The 26,233-nt window shown below is 38.2% G+C and overlaps 1 protein-coding gene across 1 annotated transcript; it reads left to right on the top strand.

Annotated features, from left to right (window-relative positions):
* The first annotated feature begins 12,859 nt into the window (after positions 1-12,859).
* LOC103246456 (small ribosomal subunit protein uS4-like) lies at positions 12,860-13,604 on the top strand. Its single transcript, XM_037990712.2, has one exon. It carries the CDS (start codon positions 12,922-12,924, stop codon positions 13,504-13,506), a length of 585 nt encoding a protein of 194 aa, XP_037846640.2. The 5' UTR covers positions 12,860-12,921; the 3' UTR covers positions 13,507-13,604.
* Positions 13,605-26,233: the final 12,629 nt, after the last annotated feature.

Raw genomic sequence — 26,233 nt, 5'->3', positions numbered from 1 at the left:
CGAAGCCTGAAATTTTTATCTCCTCTTCTACAAAAAAATTTGCCAGTTCCTAATCTAGATGAATAGTTGTCTTTCAAGAGAAGGATCAAGTTTGAACAGGAAAGCATACATTTGGTTTTGGACATGTTGAGTTAAAGTACTTTTGAGATATCCAAGTTGAAACAGTGAATACATGGTTGGATATTTGAAGGTGAATTTATTTTAAAAAGAAACAGCTTTATGAGGACATTAACAATTTCTCATATTCCTCAGAAATAACTGATTGTTTTGCAGTCACAGTTACAGTTACCATTACAACCAGTTTTAAACTCACTTAGTCAGTTCATGATAACTTGCTCAGAGCAAGTTTTGGAAAGCTAACCAATGAGTAATAGTGTTTCTCTTTGAAAGGACAACCGGTTGGCAAGAGCTTGACTCCAGTGAACATACTGGAAAGGCAACCAATCTACAACAGTCTTCTCCCAAGAAATCATGGTTCTATAGCTGACATCAACCCATTCTCTGAACTATTTATTTTCTAAAATTTCCATGTATAATCAATAGGTCTACTTTATTTGGAAAAACGGTCTAAAAATCATAACTCTCCTTTACTTCAGTAATAAATTTAACTTTGTATTTCAGTTAATAAGTGGCGGTTTCTTCCTTAACCTTAGCCTGAGATTTTTTTTTTTTTTAAGTACCTTAACTTGGCCAGGTTTGGTGGCTCACGCCTGTAATCCCAGCACTTTGGGAGTCCAAGGCAGGCAGATCACCTGAGCTCAGGAGTTTGAGACCAACCTGGCTAACATGGTTAAACCCCATTTCTACTAAAAATACAAAACATTAGCCAGGCGTGGTGGCATGCACCTGTAATCCCAGCTACTTGGGAAGCTGAGGCAGGAGAATCGCTTGAACCCAGGGGCAGAAGTTGCAGTGAGCCAAGATGGCGCCATTGTACTCTAGCTTGGGCAACAAGAGCAAAATTCCATCAAAAAAAAAAAAAAAAAAAAAAAATACCTTAAGTGCGTAGGCAGTTGTGGTCTTGGGAGAAGTGAGTTCTAAGGGAAAGCATACCGAGAAGTCAAGAGGGGCTAGAGCGTAGTCATAGGAATGCTAACATTTAATGACTATGTAGAGAAGGATAAGACTACAAAGGAAAGAGTGAAGGAGGGGACACAGATAGAAAGAAAACGAAGAATATATGTTGGCATAGAAACTGAGGTCAGAAACTCAGTTAAGGAACAGTCAACAAAGTAAAATGTCACTGAGACCCTACTTGGGATAGGAAATGAAATATGTCTACTGCATTTGGTGAACAGGTAGAGATTTGTGATTTTTGTGAGATCTGTTTGTGTGCACCAATGAGAATGAAATTAAGGTCAGAAGTTGAGATGTGAGTGGAGATGAGAAAATGGGAACAAAATGTATAAACAGTTCTTTTGCAGATAGAGAAACAGATGGCTTAGTGTCAATTTGATTTTTCTAAGATAAAAAAGAAGATGGAAGAGGTTCAGTAAAAAAGAAATTGAAAATATAAGAGAGAAAAGATATAATCAACAGTATGGTGCATACGTAGACAGTGAGTGGAAGAGAACAGAGTGGTCTGTGAAGAAGTTTGGTTCAGATAAAAGCACATGTGCCTATAAAACAAAACATAACAAAAATACGGAGCAAGAATGGGTGGAAATGTAGAATGGGTTATTCGTTGGGTAGCATAACATTGGAGGAGGGCAAATTTTTTTGTTCTTTCATCTCTTTGGAGAAAGAAAGCAAAATTATCTCCTGAGGGAGAAAAACCCAATGAATGAGGTTGGTTGAAGTCTGAGAAAAATTAGGACATTTAGAGAGAGAAGAGAGGGAGGGTCAAAAATATAACATTGAGAAAAGAGTTGGGGAACAGAAGAAGAAGAAAGCTAGCTGAAAATGATTAAAGAAAAAGGAAGGAGAAAAATTAAGAGAGTGGTATAATAAAAGCCAAGGAACATTGTACAAAAAAGTTAGATGCTAGTTGCAGAGGACAAGAAAGATAAAAACTAAAAATAGTTTTATTTGACTTAAGAAATACGAAATTGTTGGATTTTCCATAGAGTGAAACTATAAATCTACTTATAATGGGTTAAGAGGTGAATTAGAAGATTTCGAATTAAACATTGTCATTTGAAAATATTTGTTTCTGCCCTTTTAACAATTAATTTATTAAAATTAATAGTAAATAATTTAATATCTACATTACACTTAATATAATGACAGTAAAGAAGTTAAAAATAATCTACTTATCTACCATAAGAGCAAATAACAGAAAAGACACAAGAGATAACAGTCACTGAGAAATTTAGGAAGATGGAAAGCAATGAAGGAGTAAGCAGAGATAAGCACAGTAAATAGAAACTGCCTGCAAGTGCCCAAGAGAAAAAGCCATTTCAATATAGAACCACAAATATATTCAGAATTTAGAATCAGCAAGTCAAGAGCTGGGCAAAAAGCCCATATATGGAACAGGTGGATGACACAAAAGTCATTATACTAAGTGATGAAGTCTCCAAACCCTTTTGACCACTTGGTTCCTAGAATAATAGGGCCTAGACATTTATACAGATTGACGAATGAGAGATTTTCTTTCAATAAAATATCAGATACATCTCAAATTACTCTTCACTCCAAAGGGGCAGGTCCCTTTCCAATCAATTACCAGCGAACACAAGTCTGGCCATGCCACAGAGTTGAGCTGATTGGTGACTCATTTCTTTCTTTCTTTTGTTTTGTTTTGTTTTTTTTCCTTTGAGATGGAGTCTCGCTCGGTCGCCAGGCTGGAGTGCAGTGGCACGATCTCAGCTCACTGCAACCTCTGCCTCCCGGGTTCAAATGATTCTCCTGCCTCAGCCTCCTGAGCAGCTGGGATTACAGGCACCTGCTATGACATCTGGCTAACTTTTGTATTTTTTAGTAAAAACGAGGTTTCACCATGTTGGCCAGGATGGTTTCGATTTCTTGGCCTCATGATCCACCTGCCTAGGCCTCCCAAAGTGCTGAGATTACAGGCATGAGCCACTGTGTCCGGCTTGGTGACTCATTTCTAAATGTAAGTGAATGACACAAGACCACCAGTCATTTGAGGAAACACTAACACAGCAGAAAGAGGCCAAAACAAAGAAAAAGAACACTCAAAAACTAGAAGCAGAAATTCTTCCCATCACCACAAACAACATCACTAGAATTAATATTCCCAGAGAGTTAAAAAAATTAAATTGATAGATATAGATACGCATTATGCCCAGAAAGAACAACAGAATTAGGAAGGGAGTGCTGATGAAGCACAGTTTTGGAGCTGAGTACCTGAACAAATAGAAGTATTTGAGAACAGAGTCTCAAGGATGGGAAGGTGGGAATTAAGAGAATCTTATTTTACATGATTAAGCATGTGTTACTATTTGACTTTTAAATGTTTGTGCATTCATTAACTTTTTATGAATGGGAAATAATAATAATAACTGCATTAGACATGAGATATGTGAACAAAAATTATAAATAATCTTTCCAAGATCTTTTTTCTAGTCTCAAAACCACATGACTATATAGAAACTAAACAACTTACTCCTGAATGACTTTTCGGTAAGCAAAACAACTAAGGCAGAAATCAAAAAAATTGTTTGAAACAAATGAAACTAAAGAAAGAATGTATTAAAACCTCTAGGATGGGGCAAAAACAGTGTTAAGAAGAAAGTTTACAGTGCTAAATGCCTACTTCAAAACGTTAGAAAGATCTTAAATTAATAAGCTAATGTTGCATCTAAAGAAACTAGAAATAAAGAGCAAATGAATCCCAAAGCTAACAAAGAAAATAAAAAACTAAAATCAGAGCAGAACTAAATGAAATTGTGACCCAGAAACATATAAAGGGTCAATAAAATGAAAGCTTTGTTTTTTAAAGATAAATAAGAATAATAGACCAGACCACTTGCTAGATTAACAAAGAAAAAAAGAGAGATGATCCAAATGAGTATAATCAGAAGAAACAAAGGTGACATTACAACCAATCTTACAAAAATATAAAATATCCTCAGAGACTACTATGAACATCTCTATGCACACAAGCTATGAAATCTAGAAAAAAAGGATAAATTCCTAGAAACACACAACCTCCCAATATTGAACCAGGAAGAAGTAGAAACCCTGAAAACACTATTAATAAGTTACCAAACTGAATTAATAATAAAAAATCTATGAACCATAAAAAGCCCTAAACCAGCTAGGTTTACATCAAAATTCTATCAAATGTAAAAAGAAGAGCTGGTACAAATTCTACTAAAAATATTCCAAAAACTTGAGGAGGAAGGATTCCTCCCTAACTAATTCTACAAAACCAGTATCATCTTGGTACCATAATCTGGCAAAGACACAGCTAAAAAAAAACTACAGGCCAATATCCCTGAAGAACATAGACACAAAAATCTTCTACAAAATATTAGCAAATCAAATTCAGCCACATATCAAAAAGATAATCCACTGTGATAAAGTAAGCTTTATTCTGGCATGCAAGGATGGTTCAACATATGCAAATCAATAACTGTGATTCACCTCATAAATAAAATTAAAAACAAAAATTATATGATCATCTCAGTAGATGCCGAAAAATAATTCAATAAAATCCAACATCTCTTCGTGTTAAAAACTCTCAACAAAGTATGAATCAAAGGAAATTCTCTTAAAATAGTAAGAGTCATCCATGACAAACCAACAGGCAATATCATACTGAATAGGCACAATGTGAAGCATTCCTCTTAAGAACTGGAATAAGACAAGGATATCCACTCTCATCACTCCTATTCAGTATAGTACTGGAAGTCTAGCCAGAGCAATCAGTCAAGAGAAAGAAATAAAAGGCATCCAAATAAGAAAAACAGGAAATCAAATCATCTCACTTTGCTGAGGGTATGATTCTCTATCTAGAAAACCCTAAAGATTCTGCCAAAAGGCTCTTAGACTTGATAAACTTTAGTAAAGTTTCAGGATACAAAATCAACATACAAAGTCATACACCAAATAACATTCAAGCTGATAACCAAATCAGTAATACAATAAAATTTACAATAGCCACAAAAAATAAAATATATGGAAATACATCTAACCAATGAGATGAAAGACCTCTATAAGAGAACTACAAAACACTACTGAAAGAAATCATAGATGACACAAACAAGTGGAAAAATATTTCCACTAATAAATTGGAAGAATAAAAAATTATTAAAATGTCTACCTTGTTCAAAAGTGATCTATAGACTCAATGCAATTCTATCAAATTACCAACATCTTTCTTCACAGAATTAGAAAAAAACTATTCTAAAATCTGTATGAGGCCAGGCACGGTGGCTCATGCCTGTAATCCCAGCACTTTGGGAGGCCAAGACGGGTGGATCAGGAGGTCAGGAGATCAAGACCATCCTGGCTAACATGGTGAAACCACGTCTCTATTAAAAATACAAGAAATTAGCCGGGCATGGTGGCAGGTGCCTGTAGTCCCAGCTGCTCAGGAGACTGAGCCAGGAGAATAGCGTGAACCCAGGAGGCAGAGCTTGCAGTGAGCCAAGATCGTGCCACTGCACTCCAGCCTGGGTGACAGAGTGAGACTCCATCTCAAAAAAAAAAAAAATTGCCTTTGAATCTTAAAAAAAAAAAAAAAAAATCTGTATGAAACGGAAAGGAGCCCAAATAGCCAAAACAAACCTAAGCAAAACGAACAAAATCAGAGACACCACATTACCTGATTTCAAGCTACACTATAAGGCTACAGTAACCAAAACAGCATAGTACTTGTACAACAATGAACACAAAGACCAATGAAACAGAAAAGAGAACCCAGAAATAAAGCCACATATTTACAACCAACTGACTTTTGCAAAGTCAACAAAAGTAAACAATGGGAAATGATGCCCTATTCAAAAAATGGTGTTGCTAAACATGGATAACCATACGCAGAAGAATGAAACTCTATCCCTACCTCTTGTCATATACAAATATTAACTCAAGATAGATTAAAGACTTAAATCTAAGACCTGAAACAAACTTCTCAGAGAAAAACTAGAAAACATTCTTCTGGACATTGGCCTAGGCAAATAATTTATTACTAAGTCTTTAAAAGCAAATGCAACAAAAGCAAAAATTGGCAATTGAGACCTAATTAAACTAAAGAACTTCTGACAAATAAACTATCAATAGAGTAGACAGACAACCTACAGAATGGGAGAAGACATTTCCAGACTATGAATCTGACAAAGGACTAATATTCAGAATCTGCAAGAAACTTAAACAAATCAACAAGAGAAAAAAATACATTAAAAAGTGGGCAAAGGACATGAACAGACACTTCCTAAAAAGAAGACATACAAGTAGCCAACAAACATAAAATAATGCTTATCATCACTAATCATCAGAAAAAAAACACAAATCACAGCCACAATGAGATATCATCTTACAACAGTCAGAATGGTTATTACTGAAAAGTCAAAAAATAACAGATATTAACAAGGTAGCAAAGAAAAGGTAATGCTTATACACTATTGGTAGGAATGTAAATTAGTTGAGCCACTGTAGAAAGCAGTTGGAGATTTCGCAAAGAGCTAAAAATAGATTTACCATTCAACTCAGAATCCTATTACTGGATACATACCCAAAGGAAAATAAATCATTCTACCTGCAAAACACCTGCAGTCATATATTTATCACAGCACTATTCACAATAGCAAAGACATGGGAACCAACCTAGTGGCTGTCAGTGATGGATTGGATAAATAAAAGGTGGTGCATATACATCATGGAATACTATGCAGCCTTAAGAAGAATGAAATCATATACTTTACAGCAACATGGATGCAGCTTGTGGCCATTATCCGAAATAAATTTATGAAAAAACAGAAAATCAAATACTGCATGTTCTCACTTATATGTGAAAGCTAAATGTTAGTACATACAGACATAAACATAGAAACAATAGATACTGGGGACCCCAAAAATAGGGGAGGAAGGGAATTCTTGGTTGAAGAACTATTTATTGAGTGCTATATTCCTTATTTGGGCAATGGGATCGATAGAAGTCCAAACTTCAGCACCATGCAATATACCCAGATAACAAACCTGCACATGTAACCCTGAGTCTAAATGTTTTTTTTAGAAAAGTTGAACATATACTAACTATATAGCCGACAAACTTCACTCCTCAGTAGCTTCCCAAGAGAAACAATGACTCATCCTCATTCAAAGACTAAAATGTAAAGACATTAATCAAAGACTAAAAGGAAAAGACACCAATGTTTGTAGCAATTTTAATTGTATTAGTTAAAAATGAGGGAAGTCCATCAACTGGGGATTGGATAAACACCTTATGGCAAACCCTTAAATGGAATACTATACAGCAATTTAAAGGAGAAGACTACTGATGCATACATAACATAAATGAATCTCCAAGTTCTTATGCCAAGTGGAACATTTAGGCACAAAAGTCACGTGTGATTAATGCCCAGAATTGGCAAAACTATAGAGACCTAAAACAGATCCGTGGTGGCCTAGGGCTGGGAATGGGTGATAATATTGATTGCTAAGGAGCAGGAAGAACGTTTTGGGGTGAGGGAAGGAACTGAAAACCAGACTGCAGGGATGGTGGCTGTGTGACTGAAACTCATGGGACTGCACGCTTAAAATGAAAAACAAAAATTATGCTATGTAAATTATCCCTCAAAAAAGATGTTTTACAAAGTTTAAAAAAAGATCTTTTTTCTAAAGGAAAAAAGAGAACATGATTCTGGTAATAAGAAAAACGAAGGATCATGGAAGCTTTTCTATATTACTATTTTTAATAGGATATATTTGAGTGTCCTTATAGGTTAGGAAGAAGAAGGAGAAAGAGGATCAAAACTCAGACAACAGAGCAAATAATGAAGACATGGGGTGGGAACAGGACCCACAAGGCAAATTATAGAGATGGAGCTTTAGCACAAGATGCTCCCTCTTCTACACTGAAAAGGATAACATCGATGAAGTTTTTGTTCTCGCCTTTTCAGTAAAAAAGAAGCAAGGCCACCTACTGCAAGTGACATCAGTGAAGAGCAGGTGGATAGGTGAGGATGATATTTGAAATATCCTTGTGGGTTATTGAGAAATCAAGCAGGCTGGTTGCGTAAAATAACTTTCAAACCAAAATGAAGACTCACTGGAGACTGGAAAGCACAATTTGTAACAACAAAGGTTTACAGAGTTAAATGATTTTCTCCAGGGGCATTTATCAGCTACTTTTTTTTGTAAAGGTATGATGCATCGCTAGATTGATACTAATTTACAAGGCCATGAGGATGCTGAAGCAACCAAAAACAGAACATAAACGCTGCACTCCAGAGAGGTGGGCTATCAAAAGAAGGAAAGAGTGTACTGAAGAAAAAGAGAAGGGTTGAGCAATTGAATTATCAGGGTATCTAGAAAACCTATGGGTAGGGAGCAAGGGAAAACAAACAAACATAAAACAAAAACAAACAAAAAAATGCAGGGATAATTACGGTCAGAAATTGAAAATTTAGAGTTTAAGATTTCCCAACAAGGGCCCAGTCTGGAGTATGATCCTGAAAGAGAGTGGCTCAAGGGGTTGGATGGAGATTGTTGGAGCATAAGAAGTCAGGAAGCTTTCCACATGGATAACAAAGACAACCAGGATGATTGTTTAGCCTAGAAGGAGTGAAAAGAAAGACAGTAAGTCAGGTACCAATGCTTGAGCAACAATGGAGTACAACAGCTACATAGAGGACCTCAAGGGAGAAATGCTTCCTAAAGGTAGAAGCAAAAGGATCTATAGGTAATAAAAGGCATCAAGACCTTTGTAAATATTTCTCAACCTCCCCTTGTCTCTTGACTCTGCTAGTTGTGGTTACCTGGCCAGATCAGCAAAAGAATCCAGTGTCACTAAAAAACAAGTTAAACAAGATTAAGAATTGCTGCCAAAGGAAATTATCATGAGAAATACACTGGAGATTATGCAATAAAAGAGAATTCAAGTCAGCCATAAAAATGTACCTGCCCAAATGCCTAGGGCCAAGACAAAAATCAGGATGGGCACAACAGAAAGCAATCAAGATATGAGGGCCAAATCCAAAAGAGTAGCTCCTTTTAATTCCAATTTTTATGTACATGTATACTTAGGGGAGCTCCCTATTGAATTGGCTGTGTACTACAAGCTTAATGGCGTGATAAACTGAAAGACGCAAAGAGGCAAGAGTGGATGAGCAGGGGTCATTCTGAGCAATGTAAAGGGACCAGTTCAAAGCCTGTTCCAGAATGACTTGGCCCACTAATCTTGGTAGAGAAGACCACTGGGAGTGGTCAAAGCACTGGCCATTGAGTGCTCTGCTTTGTGTTTGCCTGTGAGCACAGCATAGAAGCCTTTGCAATAGGTGGCTCATTCTCATTCTCAGAATGTTTCCTGCCTTACTTTCTTCTCTAATACCAAATGTTTAATGTTTTCCAGCCCCTGTTGTGTGTTACATTAGGGCACCATGAAGACGCTTCTTGTTTATCATCTCCCTCCTGTATCTTCCTGCTCCTTATTCCCCTTTCTTTAAAGGCAGGCTCTTTCTTGGCAATTTTTTATCTCCAAGCTTGGAGCCCCTCCCTATTTCCTCTGCCTCTTTACTCCCCATATGTACTTTTAGCAAATTTATAGGGTGCCTTCAAACTAAGACACTTTAAAAAATAATTGCTACATTCCTCTAATCTTCCTGAGCACAAATTCTAGGCAACAGCCTAACTATTCACAGAAAATTATTTTAGGGTGCAAATTTGGAACTATTGTGAAACTCCAGTGGCTATAGACAGGTTTCCTCACAACTTTCTGATATTTAAGTTTTTTTAGGCAGAATTGTCTGAAGCTGTGTAGCTTAAGGGCCTTTGAGTAATAATTATCATCATGGCTTTACCTCTAATGTCTAGTGTAAGAACAAGATTCTGAATGTTTCTTTCTATAGAATAGAGAGCACAAAAATAAGCAAACTTTAAGAGCTGTGATTGTAAAAGCTATCTAAATACTGCCATGAAACAGCTAGGATTTGGATGCAGAAACGGAGTGCCAGAGAAACACTAAACAAAATGACATACCATAGTTAGGATCTCAGGAATTGAGAACATGGAGCTGTCTGGCAGTTGAAAACATTGATGTCCATCATTAATGCAGAATCAGGACTTCCCAGAGATGAAAATCTTCTGTAGGAAAAAGGGTGCAACCATCAGCCTCCGCCCTCCCTCCATGTGAGATCTCTTTCTCAGTCTCCAGGGAAGCAATGTCCTTTTGCTTCCTACTAAACACCTGGACCTCTCCATCGCTATATTACCCACTCCAGAGCAATTTGCACAGTGCTCCACACTTTCCCCTAATTCCTTCTCTTCAAATTCTATCTGTTCTACATGCAAACTTCCAGGATTTTGCTGTCTGCTGGATGAGGATAGATAGTGAGTGGATTAATAAAAGCTATAATCCTAGCAAAAATGTTTTGTTAGATCTAAGTAGCAATGCCTCAACTATACAAATGTGCAGACTTTCATAAATTGCCCTTAAGAGTTCACTAATCCTGGAAATTTCAAGCAAAGTAGCTATCTCTCTGTGTGGAGGAAAGATGTTAAGTTATTTGAGGTTTTCAACATGCTGAAGTTTACATTATAAAAGGAATTGCTACTTCCACCTACACCCTTGAAGGAGGGCCATTCATTAACAAGAGAAAGCAATACCTTAGGGCAAAGCTTCTATCTATCTGCAAGGGAATATACCAATTACTAAGACAACTTTATCCCCTACATCCAACTGAGCCATTTTTTATCTTGATCCAACTCCTTAATATTTCAGGTAATGCAGATAAAGTCAATTTTCAACTATCCCTGGGTGGATTATCTGCAAATCTGGTTTTTACCTTCTTGTGTTGATCTTGTCATCTGTTTTGTTTATCTAAGCCCTTTAAAAGCATTACTGTTGCTTCTGTTTACTCCTATTTCCTGCATGCAGTAATGATAATTCCCTACATTTGTTTGGCATTTCATGGTTTGAGAAATATTTCCACATGCATTCTGTCATTTTGATGTAGCCTCCGTTAATCCAAAGTAGGAAGCAGAGTCTTCGAAATCATAACATTTTGTCATCAAATTATTTTCTTGGGAAAGTATATGCTAACATGTTGGAAGCTGATTAAGAAACAAAACAAAACAAAACCATATCTGAGATCATGTTGGTTGTTTGCACAGGCCTGGGTTGTGCCAGTGATTATACCAACATCAAATGGGGTAAAAGGAGGAGATAACCAGATAGAAGATCACCAACTGCCAGTTGCTCATAGCACTGTTCTGCTGTACGGCTCAAATTCTAGAACATCAGCCACATTCAAAGGCAAGGCCAAACTCACATTTAAGAGTGGGTTTATACCTCTATCTTGATGATCAATTGATTTTTAACGCAAATAACTGAGCAAGTCAATAGGAACAGCATATTTTTTTTCCACGTATGGTGCTGAGACCTCTGGATATTCACATACTAACCAAACATGAACTTAGACCCTTACCTCCTATTGCAAACAAAAATTACCTCAGTATAGATCAGAGACCTAAATGTGTGAGCTAAATCTATAAAACTTTTAGAAGAAAACATAGAATAAAATATTTAAGACCTTGAGTTAGATAAAAATTTCTTAGATACGATGTCAAAAACATAATACATAAAAAATCTTATAAATTGTATTTCACTGAAATTCAAAACTGTAGTGTTTTAAAAGACATTATTAAGAAAACAAAAACACAAGTCATAGACTGAGAAAAAAAGTTATATATCATATATCTGATACAAATTTGTCTTCAGAATATAAAATGAACTCTTATAGCCCAGTATATAAGGTAAACAACCAATTATGAAATGGGCAGAAGATTTTAATAAACATTTTACCAAAGAAGATATACAAATGACTAATAGCACCTGAAAAAGTGCTCAACATTATTAATTATTAGGGAGATGCACATTAAGACCATTATGAGATGCCATTTCACCTCCATTAGAATGGTTATGATTTTTTTAAAACATAAATAATAACAAATGTTACTGAGGATGTAGAGAAACAAGAGCTTTATATATTACTGATGTTATGTAAAATAAAATGGAACAGACACTTTGAAAAACTATTTAGCAGCTGCTTTTTTTTTTTTTTTTTTTTTTTTTGACAAAGTCTCACTCGGTTGCCCAGACTGGAGTGCAGTGGTGCAAGCTCCAGCTCACTGCAACCTCCACCTCTTGGGTTCAAGTGATTCTTCCATCTCAGCCTCCAGAGTAACTGGAATCATGAGCATGCGCCACCACACCAGGCTAATTCTTGTATTTTCAGTAGAGACAGGGTTTCACCATATTGGCCAGGCTGGTTTCGAACTCCTGGCCTCAAGTGATCCACCCGCCTCATCCTCTCAAAGTGCTGGGATTATAGGCATGAACCACCACACCTGGCCCAGCAGCTTCTTAATGCATTAAATTTTAATGTACCAACCATATGGCCCAGCAATTCCATTTCTAGGTATCTACCTAAAAGATATGTCCACACAAAGACTTGTATGTGAATTGTTCATAATAGGATTATCATAACACACAAAGAGTGGAATCAAAGCAAATGTCCACCAACTGGTGAACTGACTGAACAAAATGTGGTATATCCAGAAGATGGAATATTATTCAACAATGAAAGGAACTGAGTTCTGGTAAATTCTACAATATGGAAAACATCAAAAACATTACACTAAGTGAAAAAAGACAGATACAAAAGACTGCATGTTCTATGATTCCATTGACATGAAATGTTGAGAACAGGAAAATCTATAAAAACAGAAAGTGGAGCTCTTTGTCAGTGGCCGGGTCTTGCGCTTAGGCGCAGACGGGTAAGCGGAGCCAACATGCCGGTGGCCCGGAGCTGGGTATGTCGCAAAACTTACGTGACCCCGCGGAGACCCTTTGAGAAATCTCGTCTCGACCAAGAGCTGAAGCTGATCGGCGAGTATGGGCTCCGGAACAAACGTGAGGTCTGGAGGGTCAAATTTACCCTGGCCAAGATCCGCAAGGCCGCCCGGGAACTGCTGACGCTTGATGAGAAGGACCCACGGCGACTGTTCGAAGGCAATGCCCTGCTGCGGCGGCTGGTCCGCATTGAGGTGCTGGATGAGGGCAAGATGAAGCTGGATTACATCCTGGGCCTGAAGATCGAGGATTTCTTAGAGAGACGCCTGCAGACCCAGGTCTTCAAGCTGGGCTTGGCCAAGTCCATCCACCATGCTCGCGTGCTGATCCGCCAGCGCCATATCAGGGTCCGCAAGCAGGTGGTGAATATCCCGTCCTTCATTGTCCGCCTGGATTCCCAGAAGCACATCGACTTCTCCCTGCGCTCTCCCTATGGGGGTGGCCGCCGGGGCCGCGTGAAGAGGAAGAACGCCAAGAAGGGCCAGGGTGGGGCCGGGGCTGGAGACGACGAGGAGGAGGATTAAGCCCACCTTTCCCTCCTGGGCTGCTGGATTGTGTAGTTTTCCTGCCAAATAAACAGGATCAGTGCTTTAAAAAAAAAAAAAAAAAAACAGAAAGTGGATTTGTGGGTGCCTGGGGCTGAGGTAGGGGAGGAAATGCAGAAGTGGATTGGGAATTAACTGCAAATTCATATGAAGCATCTTAATGGAGTGATTAAAAAAAAGTTTTAAAAGTGAGTTAGGTGATGGTTGTGGAACTCAAGAAATTTACTGAAAATCACAACATAGATGAATTTTATGGTAATAAAAATTATATCTTAATGTATTCTTAATTTTTTTAAATTTCTAATTTCTGTGGGTACATAGTAAGCATATATATTTACGGGGTACATGAGATATTTTAACGCAGACATGCAATGTGTAACAATAACATCAGGGTAAAAGAGGTGTCCACCATCTCAAGCATTTGTCCCTTCTTTGTGTTACAAAGAATCCAATTACACTCCTTAAATTATTTTAAAATGCACAATTAAAATATTGACTATAGTCACCCTGTTGTGCTATCGAATACTAGATCTTATTCAACTTTTCTATTTTTTATACATATTAACCATCCTCTTAATTATATCTTAATTTATTATATCTCCTAAATTCATCTACAAACATTGGGAAGGTTTATAAATACAGTTAGGATTTATACTCAGTCTCTACTGGTAGCAGGACGAGCCGCAGACAAAACTCCTCAGACACCGAGTTAAAGAAGGAAGGGGTTTATTTGGCCGGGGGCATTGGCAAGACTCCCGTCTCAAGAGCCGAGCTCTCCAAGTGAGCAATTCCTGTCCCTTTTAAGGGCTCACAACTCTAAGGGGGTGCATGTGAGAGGGTCGTGATTGATTGAGCAAGCAGGGGGTACGTGACTGGGGGCTGCATGCACCAATAATTAGATCGGAACAAAACAGGATAGGGATTTTCACGGTACATTTCTATACAATGTCTGTAATCTACAGGTAACATAACTGATTAGGATCAATCTTTAACTACCAGGCCCAGGGTGTGGCGCCGGGCTGTCTGCTTGTGGATTTCATTTCTGCCTTTTAGTTTTTTACTTTTTCTTTCTTTGGAGGCAGAAATTGGGCATAAGACAATATGAGGGGTGGTCTCCTCCCTTATATTGTCCATCTTAATTTAAGAGAACAGCCATATGCAAAATCCCAAACTCTAAATTATCTTAAGGGATTTATCATTGCATTTGTTATTAAGCATGGTTTGTGACTTATTACTGAATGTGAATGTTTTCTAGATTCAGTTAATTCACTTCTAACCAAATTGCTATGAAAGAAAGGCCTTATTCAAGAGGACTTAGAATTAACCCAGTTTCTTTTTCTGTTTCGCCCACTCAATTGTTCTTTTCTCCTGTCAGTGGTTCAAATGTAAGCAGCGTGACTGTCCAAAGATCTTTATTCTACTTTCAGTTCTTCCATGAACTTTGGGGGTATAACTCACCTATCTAATTTTCCTTTCATTTTTATTTCATGATACATGCCTCATCTGTAAACTAGAGAAGATCAACTTATATTTTCTAGGCAGGTATAAATTTATTGTTTGAGATGTACAAAGTTGTTGTAAGAACTTTATATAACTAAGATATATCAAGTGTTCTAAGAACTGTTAATGGAGGAAACAAATTATACACACAGACACACACACACTAGTATTAATTGTCTATGGATTTTATTAATAAATATGAGATAATTATAATGTTATTGAATTATTAATAAATATATACTTTTTTCAGTAAACAGACATTTATGAGTGTGAATGATTAGCTGCATAATTGGGATTATCATAATACCTATAGTACATATACCTATGTAACAAATATATAATAAGTACATTAAATATATTTGGATACTCCCAAATTTAAAACCAGAATAATAAATATATTCTGATACTCCCAAATTTGGAACCACTAAACTAAATATTTCCAAAGCCATCTTCATCTCTAATTCATTCCTTTAGACTTCTCTGCAATATACAAGTTAAATTGACTAAAGGTGATGTGGCATTTTAGATACTTGCAATTAAGCCTAGAGTTACAATTATTCTCAATGAATGTGAAGTTATTCCAATTCAGATCATTAGAGTTTGAGGTACTTATAGTTTGAATTTCTTTAATTGTTGAGGAGAGAGTGAAAAGTTTACAATGTCTGGTTAGGATAGCTAAACCAAAATGACAATCAGCTGGTTAGAACATTACTATTTTAACTGGAAGTAAAGGAAATGTTCTTAGCTAGAGTAGCAGGGAGAATTCTTCCAAGATCCCACTCTGGGGTATATTCTTTGCACAATCCCATCCCCTGGAGTATGCACCTGTGAATGTGAGGGGAAATCATAGTGTGATTAATTATGTTATGTGGGAAAAGTGAAGGAATTTTGTAGATGTAATCAAGGTGCCTAATTAGTTGACTCTAAATTAATCTTAGGGGAGATTATCTTTAATGATCCTGACATAATCAGGTAAACCCTTTAAAAGAGGATCTCACAGAGCGAGACTCTGCCTCAAAAAAAAAAAAAAAAAAAAAAAGAGGATCTATAGGTCAGACAAGGAAGAAGTCAACAGAGACCACTTCCCTCTTGGCTTTAAGTAAACTGCCTTTTTGTGAAGAGGGCTACCTGCCAGGAGCTGAGGGCTTCAGTCCTCCAACCTCAAGGACCTGAATTCTGCCAACAACCAATGAACTTGAAAAAGAACCTTAGATGAGATGCAAAACGCAGACTTAGCTACATTTTGATTTCATCCTCGTGAGATTCTAAGCAGAGAACCTAGCTAATCTGTGCCTGGATTCCTGACCAACAGAAACTGAGATAATGAATTTGAGATTTTTAAGCTACCAAATATATGATAATTTGTTATGCAGTGATACAAAAGGACCACAATCCGATTGAAGTAGGATAGGTAATAGTGTTCCTGAAGAAGGCCCAGGTCAGTTCCACTTCCCTCAAATCCACTGTTTATAGTTCAATGCTATAGTTCAAGGTTGACCAAGGCATTCTGCAGTGTCCTCAAAGGCCAACCAGGGGTAGAATGATTAAGGTCTTAGCCCTCTATGTTACAGCTCTTACTGACACATGATAGAAAGCTGGAGGTAGAGAGGAGAGATTGGAAATAAAAGGTATTCTGTCCTTCCTGTGACAGAGGCTATAAGAGAGGGATGATAGGACTTGTCTGTCTATGCTCACTTGGAATTCCCCCAATAAACTCCCTTTACACAACCACCTAGAGAAATGGGTACCCTTTAGTCTTATATTTGCGTAACTTAAGGGAACAAATTTGGTGGCTTTTCCTGGAAAAGTTGAGTTTTTCTCAACTACATTGACTCGGCAACTTTACTCTAGAAAGAGTAGCCTCTAACAACCTTAAATAACTAAAAATATAATGCAAAATAAAAATCTCTCCTTGATTGAGCATCCTGATCCTATGATAATATCTCTCCCTCCTTAGTTTCACTCCAATACTTTGTTTCTGAAACTGGTTCAAAGATAACTTAGCAGCTTGTTGTGAGAAAAGAGAGAAAGGAAGACCTAATAATCCACCAAAACTAATTTTAAAATAATGCACACACATAGAATAGAATTATAGATGATTTTGTGCAGCATAAATGTCTAAAACATGTTTGTAAATATTGATACACACGTTAAGATTTGTCTCTGTGTATGCATTTAAGACAAAAAGATTCCAACAATGCATAGAAGTGCTTTATACATGAGCACGTGTGATCCCAATTTAAGGTTGTTTCTAAAAGGTTTTAATTCTTGGCTTTGTACTTGATGGTAAGAGATTCAAATGAACAAATTTGGTGGAAGTCCTAGGAATTCTCTCTGCTCTTCAGCAACCACTCTCTAATTTTCAGCAATTACATTTCTATCACCCATTGTGATTCTATAATATAAAATATGCATTAGAAAAGGAGAGGGAAAAGCCTGTAATTTCACAAGCTTTGGGGATCACAGGTTGGGCACCTGCTTTATTACACATACAAGGTATTGATGCTAAATTATACTCCTTGAAATGATTCTGATTACAGGTAGAATGTAATCGAATTTTCTATCCTGTGACCACTCAGAAGAGAATTAAATTACAATTTAAATTGGAAGTAAAGGAAATGTTCTTAGCTAGTGTAGCAGGCAGAATTCTTCCAAGATCACACTCTGGGGTACATTCTTTGCACATTCCCCTCCCCTGGAGTATGCACTTGTGAATGTGAGGGGAAATCCTACTGTGATTTAGTCACTGTGTGACTACTCACAGGATAGAAAATACACATATAATTCTTGTCATGAAACACTAAATGTGTATTTGCTGGAATGGACATGCAGAATACACATACAGTACTTAGCATGAAACATGAAATGCACATTTGCCACATTTGCTGGAGTTGTGAAATCAGGCTGGAATTTGTAGGATGTAGAACAATTGCTCTACAAACCCATGACCAAGATGACTGATCCTAAACACGTTCTCAAGAAGCCGCAAGAGCCTTCTTTTCTTCTCCTGTGTCTTACCCCTTTCTTCCTCTTGCCCCCTTCCCCACTATGCAAAAAGACAAATAGTTCTTTAGCCCTCTCACAAAAGCCCAGGAAACTGGACAAAAGGTGGCAGTCTTGGGGCAGGAAGGGGGAAGCCCCTGCCACAGAGTTGCAAATAGGTCTCTTTTTCTTGGTTTGCATAGAAAGTCCTCTGAATGAGCTTGCTGTGGCCTGCCCCTTACCTTCTCATAGATTGTTAATATAGGCAGTAGGAAAAGTACACAGGAAGGGTTTAGAGGGAGAAGGGAGGACTCTGGGAAATTTACTAAAAAATTAATGGATCTCCTTCTGGTGCAGTAAAGGCCATTCTTGATTGTTTGCACCAATGCCAGAGGGCAGTGAGAAGATTATTAAGGCACAGACAAGGTTTCCTTAGTCCCAAACATAGAGAGCTCCGGAGGCCCTTATCAAAACCATTGCCCTCCTGGTTTAGCAACTGATTATGGCTTTAACTGCATCATCTCCATCAGCAATGGCAGGTCAAGCTGCTGCTGGGAGCAAAAGCTAAGGCTGGCTTTCCTGCAAAGCAGAAATACTTGGCATTTCACAGGGGCTTGGTATCTGAATCTCATTCAACCATCCTGTTTCCTCTGAGGCCCAGGCTTATTACGGGGCTTATTTGTGTTTTGGTTTGAGAACAGGATTGAGTGTGTGGTGATCAGATGTTGCTCTCTGCAAACCGCCTGGGGTAGAGCAGCTAGAGTTTTGAGGGAAGCCTCCAGCTTCATCCTTTGGGAACTCCCCTTAATCCCCCGTAGCTCCCTCCCTGCACCTACCCTTGGTGTGAGAATTCTCATGCTGCTCTTTAGAATTCTAAAAACTCATGATGTCTGGCACTCTACTAGGCTAGCCCTTCACTTTCGAGACAGATTCAAAGGCAATTTTTTTTTTTTTTTTTTTTTTGAGATGGAGTCTCACTCTGTCGCCCAGGCTGGAGTGCAGTGGCCCAATCTCGGTTCACTGCAAGCTCTGCCTCCCGGGTTCACGCCATTCTCCTGCCTCAGGCTCCCGAGTAGCTGGGACCACAGGCACCTGCCACCACACCCAGCTATTTTTTTTTGTATTTTTAGTAGAGACGGGGTTTCACCGCGCTAGCCAAGATGGTCTCGATCTTCTGACCTCGTGATCGGCCCGCCTCAGCCTCCCAAAGTGCTGGGATAAAGGCAAATGTTTTAACCAAAAGGAGTAACTCTTATTAAGGGCCCCGTGTCAGACACTGTGGTATCTTGTAGGTGGAGAAAACTTTATGATATGAGAAGAATAAACTGCGAATTATTCTTCTTTTCACATTACCAAAGATACATGCTTTCTCTCTTATTTTAATAATGAGTCTTATTTTAATAATAAAATTGTAATTGTAAGCCACCTCTAAAGTCTATACATCTCTTATTAGTCATTTTATTTATTATTTTTTTTAATGCTCAAGGGATTGTTTTGATACAGACCCATGGGATACCAGAATGCCTGTATTTTGCAGAAGAACAAACAGGCTGGAAACAGAACTATGCAAAATGATGACTTAAAATGTGCATACATACATGTTTATACGTGTCTTTTTAATAGAAAAAATATAGCCATTAAAATCTGGGGAAAAATTATAGAGAAATTCAGAAATAAGTGAACCAGAACATCACCCCCAGATAGTTCTGCTGTGGACATATGGATGAATTTTCTTCCAGTCATATTATCTATGAATTTGTTTTAATTTATGGTGTTTTGCATTCATACTGTTTGCACGATTTTGTATCCTTATGTTTTTTAAGTAATGTTAAGAGCATAAACACATCAATTACTTGTTTTCACAACAAAGTATTTCCATGAATGAACATGCCTTTGTACGTTACACGGTTTCCCTGATTTTTAACCTTTTTTGGTGTCACATTCATATAACTGTGTCCAAAATCTTTGTACCATTTTTGCTTTTTTTAAAAAAAAGAAAAACTAGTTAAATTCAGTCTGCCAATGTTCTGAAGAATATTGCTAGATTCAAATTTTTAAAGTATGTTTGGAAGTTAGTTTCAGATGACTTGCTTCGAAAGCATCTACATTTTACCTTGCTTTAGTTTTTTTTTTTTTCTTTATGTAAGCACGTCTAGTTTACATGTTCACAAACAGATATTAGAGGTGTGTTATTTTATTAACTGTTTAAAAATCTGTCCAGTATATTCAATGAAGACATCAATCAGAATAAAATTATAAGCTAAAAATAATCCTGAAACTTTTCTTTATAAAATGGTTACCATGTGTGTTATCTATGTTGTTGTGTTTGTAAATACTTATGCTAAGTGGATGTGCATAGCTCACCCAACAACTGAAAAGATTTTTTGTGGGGACACAAGGAGCCTTCTTTTAGGTACAGAAACTACAGCGAGCTGTATAGTGGAGCTAAACTTAGATGGACGACAGCCTTGCCAAGAATTTGTGGCACAAAGCAAACAGGAATATTCTACACACACACACACACACACACACACACACACACACACACACCATTCTGCTTCCTGTCTCTGACTTTCTAACTTGACCTTACTTGCTTGCAAACTTGGAAATACAGGCATTCTCTCTTTCTGTCTCTCATGGAGTCATGATTCTCAAGCATCAAAATAGCTTAAAAATTAACATATCTTAATGTCATCTTAAAGAGGGAGGAAATATTTAGTGATCCTGTGGACAATTTTTATTTTCTGTAAACTTCCCCAATCCTGACATTTACCTTGCTAGGTAACTATGTGCTTGACTTATTTATTTTTCTGCATTCTTTATAGTGCTTTCCCCGCCCCCTCCCCCCCCCCACAGACAACTGTGTGCCCCAGCATTACAATACATGTGTGGACAAAGAAGCTTTGTGTCCAGAGAGAAATTAAACATTCCAGTGGCTTTTCTCACCAAGTCCTGACACAGAGTGACCCTTGGCATCTCATTTGTGGGCGAGCATTGAAGATGGTGGAGAGATAACCTGAAGCAAATCTCAGCCTGTTGTTCAGGCTGCCTTGGGCAGTCCTGAGAAGAACAACATTTAGAACATTTATGACCTGTAAAATGTATCCTCTAGGGCTGAGCCCACAATTTTTGGCCAATAATTATACGTTAGAGCAAAATACAAGGGACATATCTTGGAAGCAGTATTGCTGAGTACTTCAGAAATGAATGGCTATTTTAATCAAGCTACTTACATTTGGGCGACTGTCCAAACTATTTGGCTTTTTACTCCTCTCCCCTTCCAAACTTACCCTCCTGAAAAATGTTTGAGAGTCAATAAAACAATGATGTATTTAGAGACCTTAAGCCCTAGTTCGCCTTGGTATTTTTTTTTTTCTTAGTTACCTTCGTGATTACTTCTAATTCTGCCCTGGGGTGCAAACTTGATTCCATTCGAAGGAAAAGGAAACCAAAGCAAACAACAAATAAAAAGTAACTGAGGAGTGTCTCCAAAAAATACTACTGAAAACCGAGTTTACCTAGAGTTCAAATATGATCCACTTTCGCCATCTGCTGGCTGTATTGTTTATTTTTTAAAAGGAAAGAACTGGCACAGACACATGCGCTAACGTTATTGTGTTTTGATGTGTTGTGAGTATGTGTGGGTGAAGCTGGGCACGAAACTGTCCAACATTCAAATTCAGTATGTTTTTGAGCACCTATATTTAGCTGAGTCTCCCCAGTTTTTAATTTGGTGGAGGGTTTTATACGTAGAGAATCGCCACAGTCAGGATGAAGAATAGACCTGGGACCAACGGCTGCATCCATTAGGGAGAAGTTCTGTCAAAGGCTAGCGCACAGGCACTGGGTCTCAGAAACCAGCTGTCTGTGAGGACTCAACGTGTTTCTTCTCTTTGATGAAACTAATGATGACTCAACTCCATCGATCTACTTGTCTCCCTCTAGAATTGCCTTTTCTGAGTGTTCAGGGCTCCCTGATGGTTTTTGGTGTTGTTTTTTGAGATTAAGTTTGGCTCTTGTTGCCCAGGCTGTAGTGCAATGGTGCGATCTCGGCTCACTGCAACCTCTGCCTCCCAGGTTCAAGTGATTCTCCTGCCTCAGCCTCCCGACTATCTGGGATTACAGGCACCTGCCACCATGTCTGGCTAATTTTTGTATTTTTAATTGAGACGGGGTTTCACCATGTTGGCTAGGCTGGTCTCGAACTCCTAACCTCAAGTGATCCACCCACCTTGGCCTCCCAAAGTGCTGGGATTACAAGCGTGAGCAACTGAGCCCAGCCTTCCCAATAGTTGTTGTTGTTGTTGTTGTTGTTGTTTCTGAGACAGAGTCTTGCTCTTGTCACCCAGGCCAGAGTGCAGTGGCACAATCTTGGCCCCACTGCAACCTCCACCTCCCTGGTTCAAGCGATTCTCTTGCTTCACCTTCCCAAGGAACTGGGATTACAGGCTCCTGCCACCACCCCTGGCTAACTTTTTTGTATTTTTTTAGTAGAGACGGGGTTTCACCATGTTCACCAATATACTCCTCCTCCAAAAGGCATGCCTAGGCTGACCAATCGAGGTTTACCAAATGTAACATTAACCAACCTATTTGGAGTGTTTTACCCAAACACATGTATTTAAGCCACACAATAACCCTATGAGGTAGCCATTATTCATCGTGTTTTATAGATGAGGAAATTCAAATCCAGAGATATTGATGACAGAACTGCGAAGTGACAGAGTCAGCACAATGCCTGGATGGAAATTCACTTCCAGAACCACACCTTCACCACAGAGGCTGCTGTTGGGCTCTCCAGGTAACGCTGTTTGGGTCTGTGCAGTGTGCAGCTAACAGAATTCTCTTTTCTCAGCTGGGTAACAGGAGTGATGGAATCATTTCCCACTCCCAAGTCATTGCCACAAAACTTCTCCTTCAAAATTTGTCTCCAGAATCACTTGTTCAAAAAGCCCTTCTGAATTTCCCTTTCTCTCAGAGTACTCAGAATATGCCTGTCCTATAAAATTTCATTTGGCAGCTTGTTTACTTCGTGTTCCTCTAGTAGTCAGCAATATTATATTTATTTGCCTTTACTGTCAGAGTGTACTTTTGGGGGGGACAAAAGTGGTTATTTTTCCTCTAATGCTGTCATATAAATGCTATGGCAATCTGGTACCTCTCATATGTAGGGATATGCTCAGGTCTTAGGGAAAACTCACTTGTACATATTGGTGTTATTTGTGTTATTCTTAAAATGATTCTGGGTAAGAAATTTTTGTTTGATAAGCAAAATGTTTTCCCAGGTGAGCCAATGAGCCAACTTTTGTCTCAAAATAATTGATCTGCTGGAATTTCCTGAAGGCAGTAGTGAAGTTATTTATTGATGAGTAATCTTATCTTTCTCAGGCAAACTTTCTCTGGTACAAACAACTATGTCATGTTTTCAAAGGTTGCCGTGGGTTTTTTGACTTAATAGCCAGGTAATGTTGGTGCAGGTGGCTGTGGTTCTCAGCTCCCTGGGTATTTAGCACGTGTATCTCCCACTACTGTCTTCCTTTTTTAACCTCTTCTCCGTAGTTATATTCCTGTTTTTAATTCACCTTGTGGTTATTTTCAGTAACTTGAAATAGCTTTCATCACTCTGCCTTTTCTGTTCTAGCAGTTTTAGCCCTTGACTCTCATTCTGTAAGATGAGTTATTAAGACCTCTACCTTTCTACTTGTCTTCCCCCTTCCTTCCTACCAATTTCTGTCAGCTGGGCTGTGTGCCAAGGTATAAAATATTTGCATTAGGCTTTTAACCATAATTACATTTTCTCAGCTGTCACTAATGATTGAGTCAACAACTTGAAAATAACAAGTTGTATTTACATGAATATAATAAGAATGATACATTTGTACAAATATTTGACTATATGCGGGGCACACCTTTAAGTTCTCTCTGCATATTAATTGATTTCAACCTAATACTAGACACTATTATTAGCTCAGTTTTGCAAATGAGGAAAGTGGGACACAGAGAGGTTTAGTATCTTGCCCCCAGTGGTTTCCTGAGTACTCTTCTAAAATATCATGCCTTCGTTCTCTACCCTAGAACAGGCACCCTCATTCTGCCATGCCTCCAATTTGTTCATTTCACAGGGATTTTTCTTACTCTGGGCCATCCCAGAGGCTGTTCTCAGTGTTTTGAACTTCTTCTCCCAACTCTTTACCTCAACGGTTCCTACTTACCATGCAGATATCAGCTAATATCAGCTCCTCAGAGAGATCTTCTCTAACACTATATCAGAAGGTTCTTCTTCTTATTATTCTTTTTTTTTTTTTTTTTTGACAGAGTTTCGCTTTGTCGCCCAGGCTGGAGTGCAATGGCACAATCTCGGCGCACTGCAACCTCCTGGGTTCAAGTGATTCTCCTGCCTCAGCCTCCCCAGTAGCCAGGATTACAGGCACCTACCACCATGTCCAACTAATTTTTCCATTTTTAGTAGAGGTGGTGTTTCACCATGTTGGTCATGCTGGTCTCAAACTCAAGGCAGGTGATCCACTGGCCTCGGACCTCCCAACGTGCTGGGATTACATGTGTGAGCCACTGCACCCAGCCGGAAAGTTCTTCTATTGTCTCTCTCATAGCTTCCATTATGTTCTTTCCTGGAAGTCAGCATAATTTGTAAATACATAATCCTTTTCGTGTGTGTCAGTATACTGCCTCTTTTTCCTTCTTGAAAATGAAATGCATGATGTCTTGTTCACCCTACTATGCTCATAGACTAGGATAGTGCTTGGCACTTAGGAAGCAATTAATTTTCTTCACAAGTAATGGCCTATAAAGGCTCATAATTTCACTTTCTAGTTAAATACAAGGCTATCATCATGAAAATTCTATTGGTCATTCCATGAAGAATGGTGGAGTAAATTTGCATAAAATCTAACACCTACAATAGAAATCAATTTTTAATGCAACTAGACATTCACTTGCTTTCCTGAAATTTGACTCATAGAAGGATGATAAATAAAGGGCAGGTGAATAAGCCTTTGGAGCATGGAGCAGAGCAATAACAATCATCCACATTTGTAAAGGTCTTGGCACTTTGAAATGCTTTCACAATGCACTTTATTCCATTAATTTATCCCAGTGACATTATGATGTCATTAAGTACCTTATTCAGGATTGCACAAACTACACATGGCAGGGAGGAAACACGGTTTTTCTTTTCTATGTCCAGTGTTCTTACTCAGATCTCCCCACCTTCCCCTTTCTAAATTCAAATTCTGAAGCAGCATTCTCTGAAGGACTGTCTTGCCTTTAACAATGGAATTGTTTTTACGTTACCATCGGTCATTTTGACTTGTCTGTAGTATTTAAAACATTCTCATTTCAGCAATATTAACTTTGATCTCTTAGTCAGGTATTTGATAAAGAACAAATAAATTATTCAAACAACATAATGTTTAGTGGTGAGCAAAATTCCTCTCAGGAGATTTAGCCAATATCTGGAAGACGCTTCATGGAAGAGGAATTGGAGTGGAGTCTTGATGTCATACTAGAAAGCTTAGATGAGGGAGCAGCTGAGTTTCTAAATCTGCCTCATGATACTTTCACTGAGGAGTACTGGTACTTGTGCACACTCTTAGGAAGCTATCACAGTAGATTGTTACAGTGTGTTTATATTTTAGGACACTCATTTACTCACTCATTGATATATTCCATAAAGAGTTGTATAAAGAGGATTTCATTTCTTAAGAGATTCAAACTTTTTGAATCTACCTTTGCACTTATTATTATCCTGTATATGAGATTGTGTTCAATAACTATAGTTTTGCTGCTGCATTTCTTGACTGATTTTGGACTTGGGCTACAAGAACTGGTTGTAATAAATTTTGAAATTCTGTCTTAAGCCACATTTCCTAGAAGTAGAATCTGAGGTGGGAATTTGAGTATAAATGAATTCTTGGGGGGCGTGCTCTCGAGAAAAGGAGTGACAGGAGCAAATGTAACAGAGGGTGGAACTCAGCAAGGTTGTATACTCAGCAGGAAAGCTTTAGCTGATGCCAGAGAAAGCCCAGGAGAACTCACTGTACCATAAAGTCAGTCCCACCTAAGGCAAAGGGGCTGGCCCTTTGCACATCTTTACAACTCACTCTTTGGCTACTGGTTACTGGTGGAGAAGAGGACAGCTGTGAGCCATCAACAGCCAACACTCTCAGCATTTGGGGGCATGATTGCACAGCCCAGTACAGGGAAT

This window comes from Chlorocebus sabaeus, chromosome 2 (genome assembly GCF_047675955.1).
Source record: "Chlorocebus sabaeus isolate Y175 chromosome 2, mChlSab1.0.hap1, whole genome shotgun sequence".
In the NCBI taxonomy this organism is placed as follows: domain Eukaryota; kingdom Metazoa; phylum Chordata; class Mammalia; order Primates; family Cercopithecidae; genus Chlorocebus; species Chlorocebus sabaeus.
The sequence above is the reverse complement of the archived record's forward strand: the minus strand, read 5'-3'. Positions and strand labels throughout refer to the sequence as shown.

Excerpts from the sequence above, each read along its gene's own strand:
- LOC103246456 (XM_037990712.2), top strand. The coding sequence starts at position 12,922 with ATGCCGGTGGCCCGGAGCTGGGTATGTCGCAAAACTTACGTGACCCCG.